Here is a 19,743-nt window from a genome sequence, read left to right on the forward strand (position 1 = left end):
GATATTTAGTGGCACAACACAGATAACAGCTGAAATGTTCCACTAGCCAACACTGTAAACAGTTCAACATGCCAACATCAACTTTTTAGAACAAAAAGAATAAATGACCCAACCCTCCATTAAACATCCTCCCCCATGCCGGAGAACGTGGTGAAGGCAGTTAGCTTGGCAGAGTTTAAAAGGGGGTTAGACGGTTTCCTAAAGGACAAGTCCATAAACCACTACTAAATGGACTTGGGAAAAATCCACAATTCCGGGAATAACATGTATAGAATGTTTGTACGTTTGGGAAGCTTGTCAGGTGCCCTTGGCCTGGATTGGCCGCTGTCGTGGACAGGATGCTGGGCTCGATGGACCCTTTGTCTTTTCCCAGTGTGGCATTACTTATGTACTTATGTACATCCTAAACTATACCGTCTAAACCCCCCCCCCCCCCCCCCCTTTACATCCCTTACCCAGTCCCCCTGAAGTCCCACTAGGCTTGGACTCTGGTAGCCCAGTAGGGCCCCCCCCCCCCCAATGGGAGCTAAATGGGTCTAAGCACCTGACATTTTTTATTCTGTAAGACCTAGACTTCAGGAAGCCCTGAAACCAGGACACAACTTTCTCACAAATCCCAAATTGGTCTAGTAAATTTAACAAAAGATCATGATCCACCACATAAAAGGCATTTGACATGTCAAATTTCATAACCAGGACCTTATTTCCTAAACAGATGTCCTCCCTGAAGACAGAAATTAAAGTAGTTAAACCAGTCTCAGTACTATAATATGGCCTGAAACCAAACTGGAACACGTGCCGGAGATGAAAGCCGAAAAGACAGAGAGCTGGGCTGCTACGATTCCTTCCATCACCTTGACCAACAAGTGGTTGGAAGCAACTGGCCTGTTGTTGGCAATGTCACTCAATAAGCCTGAGGAAGTTTTAAGAATAGAGGTGAAAATTATAGAAACCCCCCCTCGGCTGGGAAGAGGCCATAACTCTAAATCAAAAGAACATGGAGTGCATTTCCCAATATAGTCTAATAATGGCACATGCTCCTATGATAATGAGCCCATCCATTTCAGCCCTGACCAATGTGTGTCCTATTCTTCCAGAGAGCCTCTGAGCTGGGCGTTAACAGCCTCAAACATTTGAAGATCCTGTACTGCTGCTCTCCAAGCATGTATGGTGGATCCCATCTCTTGTCACCAATGCCTAGCAATAGCCATTTTGGCCACTAGTACCAATAAATGTGTAATCCCTCGCCAAAGCCCTTTGACCCTCCAATTTACTCCCCTCCCCAGAAGGCATAATCCTGGATCCCCTGACCAGTCATCCACTGTCCAATATTTATGTACTGCAGGGCATTCCCACTGCATATGATCTAATGTTCTTCTGCCCCTACAAACTGACCAGCATTTCCCCTCCCAGCCATCACTTGCTCTTCTCCCTAACACTGGACTCCAATATGTCCTATGTACAATATTGCACTGTGTCTAAAATTAGTGATAGGCCAGCAGTAATGGATGTAAAAATATATCATCCCAGTCCTTGAGGGCAAAATCCTCACTCACTGAACACTGCCACCTCTTCATATGGGGAGCATCCTCTATCCCACAGAGTGCCCTCTAAGACCTTGTAAAATTTAGAGAGCAAGCCCTTCCTTGATTCTGATTTAAACAATGCCACCTCCAGTTCAGAAGACTGCAGGCTCTTCTTTGTTTCTGTTCCCATTAAGAAAGTTGGAAAAAGGAGATTTTCCTTCCTAATAGATCTTGCAACTGTTCTTGTGACATCATTATGCTTTGCAAAAAAAAAAAAAAGGTCTTTACAAGGAAAATTTATTTGCTGGAGAAACTGCTGCAGATCTCAGAAGTAAGAGGTAGAACAGGGGTGGTATTGCTTAAGAAGGAAAAGTGGAAAGAATCCCTAGTGACCCCTGAATCTGGGAAATTAAATCCCAGTGATATTTTAGACCTAAGCTGGTAAGGCTCATTTTTCTCAATCCACAGCAGATTCATAAATGGAATATGGAGTCAGTCTGGCTCTTTCCAGGTGATTCTAGTGTTTTGGTTGGTCTTCTCTACAGTGTTCTCGCATTGCCGTTAGTTTTGCTGCCTGGTAATGTTTGTATAGATTCAGAAGTCCCTCCACCCCAGCTTAGATTTTTGGTGATGAGCCAGTATTTGCTGTCGCTGATCTTTTGCAAATATAAAGAGTTCTATATAGAGCTTAGAGGGTACGGGGAGGATTAAGGACAGGGCTGGGGGAGGATAAACTTGTAAAATGTATGATGATGGTTTTTCTCGTACTACGTTTGTTATGTCCATTTTGCTATTTGACGCTTTGACTGCTGTTTGATAGTTTCTGTTATGGACATGTCATCAATAAAAAAAATTTTGAAACATAAAACCCCAAGCCTGCCCAAACTGAGCCATGATGGTGCGGAGTGTGCAGGGTCCCGCTTGAATGTTAAGGTGTCATTAGCATGTAATGGAAGTTTGTTTGTCTCTCTCTCCACTATTACTAGGGAAATAATCCGGGGAGGTTTGGATTTTAGCTTCAAGTGGTTCTATGTCCAAAACGAAGAGCAAGGGTGACATTTGGCATCCTTGACTGGTTCCCCTTCCCAACATGAATTCTTCTGATTTAACCCCATCAATCACTATGGAACTGGAAGGGTGGGCGTAGGGCGCCGTGATCCAAGAACCAAAACTCCCACCTGCTCCAGGATCTCAAATAAAAAGTCCATACAACCCAGATAAATACTTTTTCCCATACAACAGGATCTTTGTTCCTTTGAATTAATTCGATCAGGTTGAGAGTTCTGCGAGCCTGCTCTCCTAATTGTCTACCCTTCACAAAGCCTGTTTGATCACTATGAATTAATTTTGGTAGTATATCCTCAAGCCTATTAAACAAGATTTTTGCAAAAATTTTCATTTAATTTATTACATAAAGCAATGGGCCTATAGCTGCTGCACTTGGAAGGGTCTTTCCCTGGCTTTGGGAGGACTACCACACTTGCCTTGTACTTGAAGGGAGGTAAGAGGAACTTAACAGCACTGAGTTAAATAACTTCACCAGCACCTCTGAGACCCCCTTTTGTAAAATAATGATATTTCCCTGCCAGCCCATCCTCCCCTGGCAATTTTCGCTTTAGGGAAGGGTTGTATGACCTTCTTGACTTCTAGAGGAGTAATAGCTCAATTGTTGATCTATCAAAGATACTGGAGGAAGGAATGTCCTTTTTACATACTTACATTTAAGCTCTGAGGAGTAGAGGTGCTTTAAAATATGAGCAAAATTCTTCTGCAGTATCAACGTGGGATATTTTAATGCTGCTGTCTGGGGCTGCTGTCATATCCCACATTTCATTGTGTTGGTGAATTCCAGAAGGCCCCTTTTTGTCTGTTCATCAGATGTTCTATCTTGCTGATGTCAGGTAAATGTACATTGTACTTTAACTCCTTCAATTTCTCCCCGCTTTCCTTTGCACCTAGGCAATCTGTTCCAAAGGCATTGGTGGGTTTTTGCCTTGCCACATTTAACTTTCGCTGCCAGCTGAATAAATTTGCCCCATGTAACCGCCTTCCCCACCTCCCACAAAACCCCATCATTGACTTCCCCATTGTCGTCAGGGGGAGAGAGATACACTCGCTAGTGCTCTCGAAGGTGTGTGCTGTATTTATTTATTTATTTTTCAAAATTTCTATTCCATACTATCCTTACAATTCCAGATGGATTACATCAAAACATACACAAATTATACAAGGAATAAATAATGAACACTAGCTGACTTCTTTTCTATGAATAACTTGAACTGATTTATAATCTAGATACTCAGTAAGACTTATCCTAGAATGCTTCCACACTGGATCGATAAAATATATTTGCTAAGCTTCCCTAGAACTGTTCTTTTCTTTCTGCGTTGCTTTCCTAGCTGTGAGTCCAGTACTGTTCAAAGAGTCTGTTACAGCATATTTGATGCTATTTGATTTTCTCTCCTCTTTGAATAGAAGTCTCTGTTAACATGGCCCAGGAGGAAATCCCTGCTGCCCCCCCCCCCCCCCCCTTGTTCAATGGCATATCCTTCTGCTGGGCTGGAGGCCTATTTTGTCACTGGCTAGTGTCCAAGAAATACCATCTTGTATAGGGTTTGTGTCTGTAGACAATAATAATATTTCCTGTCTTTGGCTGTAGACAGATTAAAATGGGTGTAATGCTGGCTTGGCATTTCATGATTGGTCCATCTTAATGAGGTATAAGTGATGCAAAGACCTAGCTAACGTAAGCATATGAAACCTGTCACTGACAACTCCCCTTTAGTTTAAATAACAGACCTGTTGGCTGGGTTGCTGAGACCTCAGGCTGTACTAGGTAACCTTCTACATCATAGTTCTTGCATGTCCCATGACCTAAACTAAATATTCAAGCTCCATGTCAATATATTCTGGTAACACCAGCTTGGACCAATAATGCTCAATAACCAGCTCACTTCTTTTAAAACAAAATGCAGTTCTGGTCTGGTTTGAAACAGCTATGGAGCAAAGCCTGACTTGACCTAAGTCTTCCTATAGTTTGTAGTCATAAAACCACCCCAAACTGACCATAACTTTGTTCTTTTAGGGGTTGGAGCTGTTTATGTTCGACGACGACCAAGAGTGAGGTTGGAAGCATTACAGAGTGGTGGAGGCCAGGAGAGAGGCATGAGATCTGGCACAGTTCCAGCACCTCTCGTGGTTGGCTTTGGGGCAGCCTGCCAGATAGCAAAGCAGGAGATGGAGGTACAGTCAGTTTTCCTCTTATTCTCTTGCTTAGAGTCTCAGCAAAGTAGGGAAGAGACCAGGAAAGACATGAAATGGGGAAACATAAAATCCAGTCTTAATAAAAAATGCTGCATTGATGTCTTGAAAGCTTGTTAGGGTGTGTTTTCTAACCTTTCCAGTATCCTTTCCATCTGTTTTCATACTGGATAATACTTCTAAAAACTATATTTATTTAAAGCATTATCCATTTGCATATTTGTTATTAATGTTTGTGTGGTTCAGATATCAAGCAGCACAACAGCAATCCTCTTGGTGTACTATATGAATATAGTATTTGTAACCTGCTTAGGTGATAGGCAGGATATAAATAAAATTATGGAAGCAGCTAACTGGAAAAAAATTTAAAAACTCAACACTTGTATTTCCTCTGAAATGAAATATAAAGCAAAACAAAAAAATGCTGGTTTAATGGTTTTGTTAATCATTCATCTAAATTGTAAAACTAGCTTTCTGTTGCCTTTAAATGTGAAGAAGGGCATTTTTTGAAAATTAACGGGTCAATATTGAAAGTAATTTAACCAGCCAGAAACAGCTTGTGGCCAGTTAAATCACCTGTTCAGGGATAACTGGTTATTTTCAGCGCCTATATCAAAACCAACTATTTTGGGGTGATTCCAGAGGCGGAGTCAGCACTTGGCTGGTTAAGTACCTCTATTCAGCGCTTAACAATCCAGAGTAACCACATAAGTCGGTCCTATCTTTGTGCGATGCTCCATTTCTGGTTAAGTGCTGAATATCACCCTTAACCAGCTCTGCAAACCCAGAAATTCAATGTCAAAGCCCATACGTGGCCCAGCATTGAATTTCTGGTGGAACGCCATCGTGGGTCTATGAAATGCTGAGCATCACTGACTGAGTACTGGCCCTACACTTTATTTATTCCAACCCTATGGCTTTTGTTTAGAATTGAATTCAATATGATTTTCACATTTTTTTTTAAGGGATAAACTTCTCTGTTTATTTTCAATACTCAGCTGAAATAATAGTGTTTTGATAATCAATTAGACCTGTAACTTAGATGTTTCATAAGCAGGTTGATCTTTTCCTGTTGGTTAACAGTGCTCGAGTGTATGATCTGCTTTATGGTGTTTTCTTTTTCAGTATGACCATAGACGAATTAGTTTGTTAGCAGACAGGCTAATTAACAAAATAATGAGTGAAATCCCAGATGTGGTTATGAATGGAGATCCAGAGCATCACTACCCAGGTATCATTATTCATAAATGGCATTTGAATGTCTGTATTATTCTTTTTGAAGTGTTAACCTCTGATAGAGCAATTTACAGCCATTTACATAACTATTTGCCCATGTAAATTTCAGTTTTGCTCTTTCACAAAGCATCAACAGTGCAATGGTTTCTTTTAAGATATAGGTATCCTGTTATTAAATCACCCCCAAGGATCCATGAAGCCCAGCATCCGTTCTTAGACATTGACCAATCCAGATCACATAGAAGTACCTGGAAGATCCCAAAGAGTAGATCCATTCATGTCTGCAAATGGGTTACCTTTTGCACATCCCATGACAGTACCGAATATCACCCCTAACCAGGGTAGATGAAGTACGATAGTTCTTACGTCACCTTTATTTGTTATACTACAAATAGTAAAGGATATCTGAGTGGTTTACAAAACAGTCAAAAAGTTCAGTGGTAGTGAGAGCAAGAATAAGGGGGCCTAGGTTACAATCCAAAAATATAAAGGAAGGGAGTGAAGGAAGGTATTAAATTAAAAGATACAAGAGAAAGGGTGGAGGTGCAGAGGAGACGAGACTAAAGTGTTGGTGCCATAATGGAGTAGCAAACGTGCCTTGTAGGTTATGCAAATTAGAATCCAGTGTCCAATTGAGCTGATAAGTATGTTTTAGTAAAATAGTGCATTTTGAGAACTGTATATTTTATAAATGGAATGGAACGAAGGTGGAGGGAGTTGCAGAGGATCAGTGCGACAACCTAATGCAGGAGGAATAAGCGCAGTAAGAGTGAATCTGTAAGAAAGAAGGGACAACTGAGCAAAGAGCATGAGATGGAGCAAAGGAATTAGAAAGCTGTATAGGAAGGATGGAATGCCAGTGTGCAATGTGTGATTCACAAGAATAAGTATTTTGAGCATAATCCGGTAAAGATTGGAAGCCGATGTTCCCTAATAAGGAGTATGGACGGCCTGTCATATATTTTGGCACCATAGATCAATTTAATTATGATGTTCTGAATTTCCTGCAATCTGTGGAGTTGGTATTGGGGGAGACCATGGAAAAGGGAGTTGCAATAGTCAAGACCCAATGTAATAAGAGAATGAACCATCAATTAAAGGACAGTGGTGTCAAGCAGTGAACAGGCAGCATAAATTTGTCTTAATGTCTAAAAGGGTTTTTGTACTAAGGCTGAGATATGGGCAGAGGAGGTAAGATTGAGTCCTTAAGGGAATCTGAATGTTATGTATGGTGGACAGGGACGGTAATGTAGTGGGAACATAAAATGAGAAGAGAACAGCCAAGCCAACCAGCTATCACATTCCCTTTATGAGAAATTTCAGAAATCATATGAGTTGAGTGGAGTGTGAAGAGTAACTAGATATCATCAGCGTAAGAAGAACAGAGGTGTGAGAAAAATGAATATTAGAGTATTGGATCAAGCTCTGAGGAACACCACATGTCAATCTATGCCATTTGGACAGTGAGTTGAGCCAACAGAGCTGAGAGGCTCTGTCTTGTAAATATGAATTAAACCAGAACAGGGTTTCCAAGCAATGAAGAAAGAGAAGAGTGGTCAACCAAGTCAAATGCCTCGATAAATAGAGTGGTTGTCCAGAGTGCAATACTTGAAAAGTCAAAAGAATAAGTTTATATGTAATACAATGGATAACTGGCAGCCAGTGCTTCTTCTTAAGATGGGGTGTAACATGATCATATTTGCATGATTTTGTCAGACATACAGGTCCATATTCAGCCTGCAGTGGTCAGCTTTTTATTCCCAGATGTTCAATGCTAGGCCATACCCACTGAAAATCAGGGTATAACCCGTTCAGAGGAACTTATCCAGATACAAACCATTCCTACCTGGAAAAATCATACTGAACATCCCCAAATTTCCAATTTTCCTGAAGTGAAGCTAAGTGTCTTAGTAGTTAGGTTCCCATCAAATTGTCAAGTTGGAGACTCCTGCAGTCAAGTTGCACTCGGTAGAAGCATCTCAACAAGGGTTTATTTGTGCTTAGCTATGACACAGGAAAGACCTGGCTTACAAAGTTAGGTATGAATATGGAGCTCAAGCTTTGGTTGTATCACTTGTTTAAAGTACAGTTTTGACCAACCTGTAAATCCTGTCTAGGGTGTGGATGATCACAGATCTTGGCCTTCAAGCTGTTGAATTGGTGGGAACCCTACTGCATAATAATGTACTCCTTCTATGATTCTTCATTTCTTAGGATGTATAAACTTATCCTTTTCATATGTGGAAGGAGAGAGTCTCCTGATGGCTCTAAAGGATGTAGCTCTTTCTTCAGGAAGGTAAGTTGGAGGATCACATACAGGCTCCCAGGGTCTGTTGTTAAAGACTTCACCCAATCTTGGAAAAGCTTTTTATTCCAGATAACAGGTTAAAATATTCCTGCTTTTCTGAGGCATTCACAACTGCCAAATCCTGTTTCAGGGCATTCCTAACACAGACGTTCCTTTAGTGTCTAGAAGGGAAAGGGAAATGGGACTTGATATACCGCCTGTCTGAGGTTTTTTTGCAACTACATTCAAAGCGGTTTACATATATTCAGGTACTTATTTTGTACCGGGGCAATGGAGGGTTAAGTAACTTGTCCAGAGTCAGAAGGTGCTGCAGTGGGAATCGAACTCAGTTCCCCAGGATCAAAGTCCACTGCACTAACCACTAGGCTACTCCTCCACTCATTCCACCAATTTATTTGCTGCATTTGTACCCCACATTTTCCCACCCATTTGCAGGCTCAATGTGGCTTACATTATGTTGCAAAGGCATCTTCATTCACAGAGTAGAGGTGCAGCATAATGTTACAGATTGATGTGTAAGAAATCAGATAAATAGGGTCAGTAGAATGATAATACATAACATATGAGTGAGAGCAGGTTAAGATATAATGATCAATAATGATAAAATGATTAAGATAAAATTAGAGGGATCAGTATTAGTTGGTTCTGGTATAAATTGGAATCAAGTCATTAAGGAGGATTCTTTTTGTAAGTCTCTTCGAATAGGTGCGTGCGTCTTCAGTAACTTACGGAAGGTTGTCAAGTCGTGTGCTGTTTTTATAGTATTCGATAGTTTATTCCATGATTGTTTACAGAGGTATGTGAAGGTAGATGCGTGTATTGATTTGTATTTAAGTCCTCTGCAATTGGGGTAGTGGAGGTTTAGGAAGGTACGTGATGAACTTTTGGTATTTCGTGCTGGTAAGTCAATTAAGTCTGACATGTATGATGGGGCCTCTCCATGGATAATTTTATGAGTTAAGGTGCAGATTTTGAATGCAATTCGATCCTTTAATGGAAGCCAATGTAATTTTTCTCTGAGGTGTTTGGCGCTTTCATATTTCGCCTTTCCGAATATGAGTCTTGCTGCGCTGTTCTGAGCAGTCTGGAGTTTCTTAATAGTTTTTGCATTGCATCCTGTGTACATGGAGTTGCAGTAATCCAGATGGCTCAGTACTAGTGATTGCATCAGCTTGCGGAATACTTCCCTTGGGAAAAAAGGTTTCACTCTTTTAAGCTTCCACATTGCAAGAAACATTTTCTTTGTAACATTCTTCGCTTGGTAATCTAGGGTAAGATTTCGGTCGATAGTAACACCCAGGAGTTTCAGGGTACCCATAACAGGGAGAGTGTGGCTTGGTGTATTTATATTACTACTACTACTATTTAGCATTTCTATAGCGCTACAAGGCGTACGCAGCGCTGCACAAACATAGACGAAAGACAGTCCCTGCTCAAAGAGCTTACAATCTAATAGACAAAAAATAAAGTAATCAAATCAATTAATGTGTACAGGAAGGAGGAGAGGAGGGTAGGTGGAGGCGAGTGGTTACGAGTCAAAAGCAATGTTAAAGAGGTGGGCTTTCAGTCCTAGATTTAAAGGTGGCCAAGGATGGGGCAAGACGTAGGGGCTCAACAGCCCCTATTGGCGTAATTAGTCTTGTTAAACTGCGATGATAAGATAAGGCACTGTGTCTTTTCTGCGTTAAGCTTGAGCAGCAATGCATCCGCCCATGAGTTCATTATTTGGAAGCTGATATTAATTTTATCTGTAATTTCTGATAAGTTGTTCTTAAATGGAATGTATATCGTAACATCATCGGTGTAAATGTACGGGTTTAGGCCTTAGTTAGATAGTGATCTGGCCAATGGTAACATCATTAAGTTAAAGAGAATCAGTGAGAGCAGTGATCCCTGAGGCACTCCACATCCAGGTCTCCATGGTGGTGATATGATCGACTTTGATATCACTTGATAAGATCTTACAGTTAGGAAGTTATGAAACCAGTTCAATACATTTCCGCCTATTCCAAAGTATTCTAGGATGTTTAATAGAACACCATGGTTGACCATGTCAAACGCGCTAGACATGTCGAATTGAAGGAGGAGAACATTATTGCCAGTTGCAATAATTTGCTTGAATTTAGTCAGGAGTGTTATAAGAACTGTTTCAGTACTGTGATTAGCACGGAATCCAGATTGGGATGCATGTAATACTGTGAATTTGCTCAAGTAGTCAGTAAGTTGTTTAGTTACTAGGCTTTCCATTAACTTAACTACAAGAGGGATGGATGCAACTGGCGATAGTTGGTTTTATCATTTAATTTTTTCTTCTAGTCTTTGGGAATTGGTGTAAGTAAGATATTACCTTGATCCATAGAAAAGGATCCATGTTGGAGCATATGGTTTAGATAAGAGGTGAGATCTGTTAGGAAACGTTGAGGAGCAGATTTTATTAAGTGACTGGGGCATTTGTCTAATTTACAATGGGATTTGGTGAATCTATTCATAAGAGCCAGCCTCATCAGTGATGTCACAATGACTTGATTGCCTGATACTTGTCTCACTTCTGATATTGTGATGTCATAAGGGAAAGGGGGAAAGGGAAATGGGACTTGATATACCGCCTTTCTGAGGTTTTTGCAACTACATTCAAAGCGGTTTATATATATATTCAGGTACTTATTTTGTACCAGGGGCAATGGAATGTTAAGTGACTTGCCCAGAGTCACAAGGAGCTGCAGTGGGAATTGAACTCAGTTCCCCAGGATCAAAGTCCACTGCACTAACCACTAGGCTACTCCTCCACTCCACTGGAGCACATCTTTGTTACTTTTGTGACCTTTTTCACACTTGGGCTGAAGTCAACACATATGTTTAAGATAAGTACTTTATGATAAATCCCTCGCTGCTTCTCCACTGCAGAAACACTTCCAGGTTTCCAAGGTGCCATGTGTTCGACAGGGCTCAGAGAAACCCCGTTTATACCATCCACTGACAAATCTGAGTTTGTCAGCACCCTGTATTTCTTCATCATCGTCTAATGAAGCGACATGGTTGCAGAGGGACAACAATGAGCCTTCATGTAGAAGTCAGGTAACAAACATCAAAGTCAGCAAAGACTTGTCCCCTCGAGCACATCTCCTACATCCACCATCTTAGCCACAGTTTTAACTAATCCAAGGCCTTTCTGAACCAAGAAAAAAAAATCCCAAATAGATGTAATCTTCTGGAGGCTAATAAACATGACTTTACTACAAAATCTAAACTGAGTCGAGAGTCAAGGATGCAGTCTAACAAATTTCAAAAAGGAGAAGAGAGAAAATTGTTGCCCTGTCAAAGAAGGAACCAAGATGAGAAGAGAAGGCCAGCCTGTGATACCCATAGCTGATAATTTGCAGGGATTCAATTGCAGTTCATTACCTGTAACTCTCCAAGAAAGATCTGTAGGGGTGTTTCCTGGGCCACCTTTCCAGGTCTGGTGCTAACTTATGCCCTAAACTGTTAAGCAGCTATTCAAGGGGTGGGATTCAGCTGTCTAGAATTGACATAGGACACCAACTGAACATCATCTGTAAATATATATCAGCTAATACCCTTGGATTGAACAAGGTAACAATTAGATTTAAAAATAAATTGAAGAGAACTACACAACTTGTCATATAGAAACATGACGGCAGATAAAGGCCAAATGACCCATCCGGTCTGCCCATCCTCCGTAACCACTAAATCTTCCTTTACCTAAGGGATCCCATGTGCTTGTCCCACGCTTTCTTAAATTCTGTCAGTCTTTGTCTCCATAACCTCCACTGGGAGGCCATTCCATACTTCCACCTCCCTTTCTGTGAACGAATACTTTCTTAGACTCCTCCTAAGCCTGTTTCCTCTTATCATCATCGTATGCCCCCTTATTCCAGAGTTTTCCTTCATTTGAAAAAGATTCACTTCCTGTGCATTAATGCCCCTGAGATATTTAAATGTCTCTTATCATATCCCCTCTCTCTCTCCTGTCTTCCAGCGTACACTTGTGTTTTATGTTTTATGTCCAAGACCACCTACCAGTTTTGTAGGTTAACATATCAATATAGTCAAACAGTTATAATCAGGAGTCGTGATGGTATATTGTGGTTAGTTATGGATTCTCTGTCACACTTATATCCTTCCATAGGTGTGGTCTCCAGAATATATAGGCAGGATAATAGCAAATCATGGCCAGTAAGATCAATTTGTGCCATCAGATGGAGAAGCACTTTTCCTGAGACCAAATGCTTTCTAATTTCATGAAGTATAGCAAGGAGACAGGCTTCTGTGCTGTGATGCTCTTAAAGCTTGCTACCTCTTAATGTTTGCTAGCCTGCTTTACCGGGCTGTGTTTCTTTCTGTTCATCACCCCCAAAACGTTCCTGTATCCTGAGCCACTGCTCCTAGTCTTGCTGAGTAATGCAAGATGTGTGTCCTAGTACTTGGATGTTCCCATCTTTATTTTTGGATGGGACCTACAAAAGGTTACGCATAATCTTAAGATGAGTGGTTTTAGAGCCTAGGGGGTTAGCAGCTTAATGCTGGTAAGAAACAGGAAAGAGATGTTTTTCTAAATGTTTTTCAGACTGAGTGCCTTCTAGGGGCTCATGAAGGAGTGGGCAATCAGTATCCTAAAGTGCAAAGGATAAACCACTCTGTCTCAATGTTGAACTAGGAAACAGAATATGTTTCTATATCGTTAGATGCTGTATAGATTTTGCTTTTGGAGAATTAGTTTTTTGTGAGTTTTTTTGCAAACGGTGAGAAGTAGTGTTTTGAGTGGTTAACCAGTGAGGGCCTTTGAGGTAAGTGCTCCCCACCCCACCCACAAAGACTCTCAGCAACCCATGCAGCATGGACAAATTGCTACACTCCTAGGACCATGGGTACATAAGCAAAAAAAGAAAAGAGGAAAAAATGATACTTGCGTTTGGTATCCGACATGGGGTAATTCAATATGAGTCACCTAGAGTTAGGTGCTGGAATGCTGCACATTGAGCATGAATGCTATATTGGCAATTATACATGTAATTCCCACTTCAGAATACTAGCGCAAGTCACTGTTTATTTGCCAACATCTGGGGGGGGGGGGGGCACTTACACCATGTCAATGGATGTGTAAATGACGACTAAATGTTGCTGATAGGTGTATGACTAAATAAATAAATCTTGATTTGTTTTTGAGTTGTTAAATGATGTTAATTATTTTGATGCCTGAACCATTTGCAAACCGTTTTGATTGGTTTTGTGATCAGATTGATGGAATATCAACAATTATAAATAAATTGCTGTGCCCCTCCCATGTTCACACCCCCTTGCAGTTACAGGCTAAAGGATTTCCACGCTAAGGGCATGGAATTATAAGTGGCAATTATCACCAATTAACTCCAATTATAGCTGATTATTTGTAGTGCCAATTAAGCCTAATTTATCAATTCAGTTGGCACTATTCTGTAACCTGCACGTGCAAGTTTGTACGCTAAGTGCGAAATTGTGTGTACAAAATTATAGAATGAAGGGGAAAAGTTGTATTGTTGCAGTGAACAGTGTTTAATCAAAGGCTGCTGTGTAAATCTCTATAATTGAAAACATCTGTTACATGACCTTCCTTCTTGGGTCTCACTGCAGTGCTTGCACATCTGCTTCTTTGGAACCGTCCTATGTGTTAAGAGCTATTGGCACAGATGAAGATTTGGCTCATTCATCCATAAGGTAAAAGAGACAAGGGTCACTACTGCAGAAAACCTGGTACTGGCAGCAGCAGGTTACCGCCTCTTCTCTTTTTTTAGGTTTGGTATTGGTCGTTTTACAACTGAAGAAGAAGTTGATTATACGGTTGCAAAATGTATCCAGCAGGTGAAGAGACTGCGTGAAATGAGGTATGAGATGTGTATGGATAGAATCATGTAATTCCCTAGAGTTCAGTTTCAAGTTATTCAGTACTTGATATACATCTCATCATGGATACATCTGAGTGATTTGTTTAAATCCGCAGCACTGCAAAGTCAGCCTAAACACTCTGTTACACAGTATGAGTACTATCATCTTTGAACATCTGGACAGAGGGGTAAAAACTTTCCATATATACATTATTTTTTTGCCTTAATGTTCAGAGAAATTGTAGTTCTAGCTGTGGCCTAGAAACATAATTATTACTGATTTTAGTTTGGTATATACCCTACCACTTCCAACAAGCACTTGTGATTTACAAACATTAAATTACAAACCAATAAAATAAAATCATGTAAAGCAATTAAAGAACCTTACCCACTATCAATATAGTGAACAGACAATATGTCAACAGATAATGTCCTTAAGGCCCATCCATTCTACTCAATGGCTGCCCCCCCCCCCCCCCCCTCATTAATCCAAGTCGGGGAGGTTCTTGCAAGTCCTGAACCAAACAGAAAGTTGCAGGTCCTATGGCATACTAGCCATAAAATCTGGTAACATAATATTTCTTGTACCTCCTTCAAGTTAATAGTGCTCTGTACATAAGTAATGCCACACTGGGAAAGACCAAGGGTCCATCGAGCCCAGCATCCTGTCCACGACAGCGGCCAATCCAGGCCAAGGGTACCTGGCAAGCTTCCCAAACGTACAAACATTCTATACGTTATTCCTGGAATTGTGGATTTTTCCCAGGTCCATTTAGTAGTGGTTTATGGACTTGTCCTTTAGGAAACCGTCTAACCCCTTTTTAAACTGTGCTAAGCTAACCGCCTTCACCACGTTCTCCGGCAACGAATTCCAGAGTTTAATTATGCGTTCGGTGAAGAAATATTTTCTCCGATTTGTTTTAAATTTACTACACTGTAGTTTCATCGCATGCCCCCTAGTCCTAGTATTTTTGGAAAGCGTGAACAGACGCTTCACATCCACCTGTTCCATTCCACTCATTATTTTATATATCATGTCTCCCCTCAGCCGTCTCTTCAGCACTGAAGCTTTTCAACATAGATGACTCTGGAATCAAAGTGTTGATGTAAGGAATAAAACAAAAATTTCCCCTTCTGTCCATGTCCTTTGCACATTTCCTGTGGTTTGATCTGCATTTATGCAGGAAACTGGGAACCTCATGTATTTTAAAGCTTTGGTGCGTACTCTTGTGAACGCCTGTCATGAAATGCCTAACCACCAGCCTGGGGTTACCTCACGGCCACTTAGAGGGTCTATCCCCTGCACAGCTTAGGTCAGCCTGCACTTCCTACTTGTGCTCTACACTAGCATTCTCCACCCACCAACTGGGTCACAACCGCCTCTGGAAGAGTCTCCTGCTCTCAAATTATCTCCAGTGATTTCTAGGTTACCGGAGCCACACTCCCAGTGATCCCACAGTTCTCAGAAAGCACTCGCAGACCCAACACACAAACCACCAGGATTCTTTATCAGCCCAGACAAACAGGGCGAACAATTATGTTTATTCTCTTAAAAATATTGAACAGTGGAACAAAATAGTGCAACTAGCAAACAATAATGGGTAACAAAAATGGATCAACTATAACACAAACTAAACATCTCTATACTGCCTAAACAGTACCTGGGAAGATCAGCACATATAATTCATAATAATTTTCATTCTTAATAGATTTTCTAAATGTTAAACATCCATAGTTATGCCAGTATGTTTATGATACTGTATTGTAAAATTGGATTCTTACAACAAATTACTTTATGGATTATTCTTTATGTATCCTATACTGTTTATTGTAAGCCACATTGAACTCAATCTTGTTTGGGATAACGTGGGATATAAATGTCACAGATAAATAATTCACTGCTTTTCTCCTGGGCTAAGACTGAATCAACAGCCAGCAACTGCTGCTGGGTAATGTCAAACTCTAGGCCAATCAGAACCCAGTCAAGATTTAATAGTATACTGCTGCTTGTGTTAAAGAAAAAGAACAGTCAGTTCCCTGTAACAGCTTTACAGCAAAGAAACACCACCTGCTGGCCAAATAGAAGAAATACACTTTAGGACATGATTAAAGCAGGAAAATATGTAATACGTTTTACAGGCTTAAAATGCACTGTTTCTTCGCAACACCTTAGGCTGGGAAACACCAAGGTAATATAACAAGAGTTGACTAACCACATCTTGGAGAGCCACAGATAGAGGCCGACTGAAACTGCTACCAAAGCTGTCTAAATACTTTTGGATGAAACCGAAGATTCCTCATCGACCCTCCAGACCGGTCAAGACGCGTGGGTTATGCTCGCCTACCAGCAGAGGGAGACTGAGAACACTAACTTCAACTATGTACATATAACCTGTGCCCATCCCACAAAAGTCAGTATTTTCTCAGTCTCAGCAGAGGGTAGACAGGCAGCTTGTCCGGTCTGGTAGGAGTCAGGGATCAGTTGAGGGTTTTATCCTGGTCTATTGTTCATTCCTGAGGAACTTCCCTGTGCCTGGACTACTCTGTGTGCTGGGGATTGGCGGTGCCGGTGGGGCCTGCCATTGTCCCCCCTGGGGTGTCACACCCGGGTGGCCGGGTCCCTCCCCTGAGCTAGCTCTCCAGTTTGGGCAGCTTTGTGCCTCGGCTGCAGTTTTATATTGCAGCCTTGAGTGCCAGGGATTTAATAGCAGCAGGGCTCAAATGGTGCTGCAATAAAGTTGAAAAAAAAAAAAAAAAAGTCCCAGACGCTGTGGAGAGCTGTGCAGCTGCACTCCGGAGTGCTGGAGCTGGACAGCCGTGCAAGTTTAGCTGTGAGTGGCTTCTTTGGGGTGAGTTCCCAGTTCTTTTACTTTGGGGAGGTTTGTTTTTTTTTGGCGCGAAGATGTCCTCCAAACCGCTTCGCTGTCGTTTTTGCGCGCGTCGGGGGGTCGACGCGATTGGCGGTTCCTGCCGCTTTTGCGGGGAACCGAAGTCTCAGGCCTCCGCTCCGCCGGTGTTAGCGGCGGAGCTTCCCGCGCCAGCCTTGCAGGAGGTTGCAGGGGCTTCGATTAGCGGTTCAGCGGCGGTCCCGGTTTTGGCGGGAACCGCCGCCATTTTGGATTCGGGCCCAAGATTACCGGAGTTAGTCAGCGGCCCTCAGGGCAGCCCGGTGGCTGGTACTTCGGGAGGGGACGTTTCGGGAAGGATGGGTTTCCCTCCGGAATTCGTTTGGTCCTTATTTCAAGCCTGGCAGGCGGGACCATCGCGCACGGAGCCCCTTAGTCCGGGGGCGGCCCTGAGCGCTAAGAGGCCACGTGTTGAGTGGGCTGAGGACCTGGACTGTTTTTCTCCTCCAGAGTCAGAGGGCGACTTTAGTCCCCTGGAGGAGGAGGAGGGGTCCTTGTCCGGGCCAGATAGAGAGACAGTGCCCGGGGAGGATCCGTCGGTGGTCCGCATTTTTCACAGGGAGGAATTGGCGGATCTTATTGAGCAGGTGGCGACTATGCTCAAGTTTGACCCGGCAGTAGATCCGGCTCCCTCTGAGAAGCAGGACCCGTTGGTTAAGGGGATCCGCAGGGTATCTCGGACCTTTCCGATGAATGCGGATCTTAGAGAGATGGTAACGCAGGAATGGCTCTCTCCGGAGGCGCCTTGTAAGGTGGCACGGGCCATGGCTAAGCTCTATCCCCTTCCGCAGGAGGATAGAGACTCTTTAAAGCCTCCGACTGTGGATGCCGTAGTGACGGCAGTGACCAAGGCTACGGCAATTCCTGTAGATGGAGGGGCTGCGTTGCGGGACCCTCAGGACAGGAAATTGGAGACATTTCTGAAGCGCAGTTTTGATTTATCGGCGCTGGCTTTGCAGGCTTCAGTTTGTGGAGGTCTGGTGGCTCGAGCATGTTTCCGCTGGGCTGAGCGGCTGCTAGATGCTCCACAGGTTGATAGAGCCGCCTTAGTGCAGGATTTGGCAAAGTTGGAGATGGGCTCGTCGTTCTTGGCGGATGCGCTGTATGATTTGTTGCGTGCATCGGCAAAGAACATGACCCTGGCAGTGGCGGCTCGAAGGGCCCTGTGGTTGCGGGGCTGGCTGGCAGATGCCGCGTCCAAGGCAAAGTTGTGTTCGCTTCCCTTTAAGGGCACTTTGCTTTTTGGAGACGAATTGGATAAGTTGGTTAGGGGTCTTGGTGACACTAAGATCCCGCGGCTTCCAGAGCTTCGGCCTAAGGCGTCTAGGGGCGCGGCGGTGCGAGGCCGTTTTCAGGAAGCTAGGCGGTATCGGCCGGGTAGGTCCTCGGGGGGGTTCCGGGGTCGTTATTTTCAGAGAACCCAGCCCTTTCGTGGGGGCCGCCGGGGGGGGGCGAGCTGCCTCGTCTGGAGCGGTCAGTACGTCCCGTGGGTCGCAATGATGGTTTGGGGGTCCAGCCTCTGGTTCGTGTGGGGGCTCGCTTATGCTTGTTTTACCAGAGGTGGGCCCAAATCACGTCAGACCAGTGGGTGCTGCAGATAGTGCGAGATGGATACGCGCTGGAGTTCGACGGTCCTCTGTCCGATTTCTTTCTCGTCTCTCCCTATCATTCAAGGCGCAAGGCAAGGGCAGTGCGAGACACTCTGGCACGTCTGGTAGATTTAGGCGCTGTGGTGCCGGTTCCGCCAGAAGAACGAGGTACCGGTTGTTACTCCATTTACTTCGTGGTGCCAAAGAAAGAGGATTCTTTTCGACCCATTTTAGACCTCAAGAGGGTCAATGCGGCTCTCAAGATCCCTTCCTTTCGGATGGAAACGTTGCGCTCGGTCATTGTAGCAGTTCAGGAAGGGGAATTTCTGACTTCATTGGATTTGACAGAAGCTTATTTGCACATCCCCATTCTAGAGGCGCACCAGCGTTTTCTTCGTTTTGTGGTGTTAGGGAGTCACTTTCAGTTTTGTGCGCTTCCGTTCGGCCTGGCTACAGCTCCTCGCACTTTCTCCAAGGTGATGGTGGTCGTGGCAGCGGCTTTACGGTTGCAGGGCATTTTGGTGCATCCGTATCTCGACGACTGGTTAATTCGAGCCAAAACGCAGGCGGAGAGCGAGGGGGCTACCGCCCGGGTGGTGACCTTTTTGCAGTCGCTGGGTTGGGTAGTCAATCTGGCCAAGAGTCACCTAGTTCCGTCTCAGTCGCTAGAATACCTGGGGGTTCGGTTCGACACGGAGCGAGGCCGGGTGTTTTTGACGGCTCCTCGCATTTCCAAACTGCAGATTCAGATACGTCAGCTCTGAGCTCAGAGGGCGCCTACGGCGCGGGAGTATCTGCAGGTGTTAGGTCTGATGGCTGCGTCTATAGAGGTAGTTCCTTGGGCCAGGGCCCACATGAGACAGTTGCAGAGTATGTTGTTGACTCGTTGGTCCCCTCAGTCCCAGGAGTTGGAGGAGCGGTTAGCGCTGCCGGAGAGGGTTCGACGCAGCCTCCGCTGGTGGCTTCACACTCCGAATCTAGCGAAGGGGATGCCGCTAGAGATGCCGAATTGGGTGGTTCTGACCACGGATGCGAGTC

The 19,743-nt window shown here is 43.4% G+C and overlaps 1 protein-coding gene across 1 annotated transcript in view; it reads left to right on the forward strand.

The window, feature by feature from the left end:
- The window catches only part of NFS1 (NFS1 cysteine desulfurase), a 67,391-nt gene that overhangs the window by 35,001 nt on the left and 12,647 nt on the right, over positions 1-19,743 (forward strand). The window contains exons 8-12 of the mRNA XM_030213539.1: positions 4,612-4,769; positions 5,913-6,018; positions 8,238-8,319; positions 13,960-14,043; positions 14,121-14,210. Coding sequence (XP_030069399.1) covers positions 4,612-4,769; positions 5,913-6,018; positions 8,238-8,319; positions 13,960-14,043; positions 14,121-14,210 — 520 coding nt within the window. The remainder of the gene's footprint in view (positions 1-4,611; positions 4,770-5,912; positions 6,019-8,237; positions 8,320-13,959; positions 14,044-14,120; positions 14,211-19,743) is intronic.

Source organism: Microcaecilia unicolor, chromosome 8 (genome assembly GCF_901765095.1).
Source record: "Microcaecilia unicolor chromosome 8, aMicUni1.1, whole genome shotgun sequence".
Lineage (NCBI taxonomy): Eukaryota > Metazoa > Chordata > Amphibia > Gymnophiona > Siphonopidae > Microcaecilia > Microcaecilia unicolor.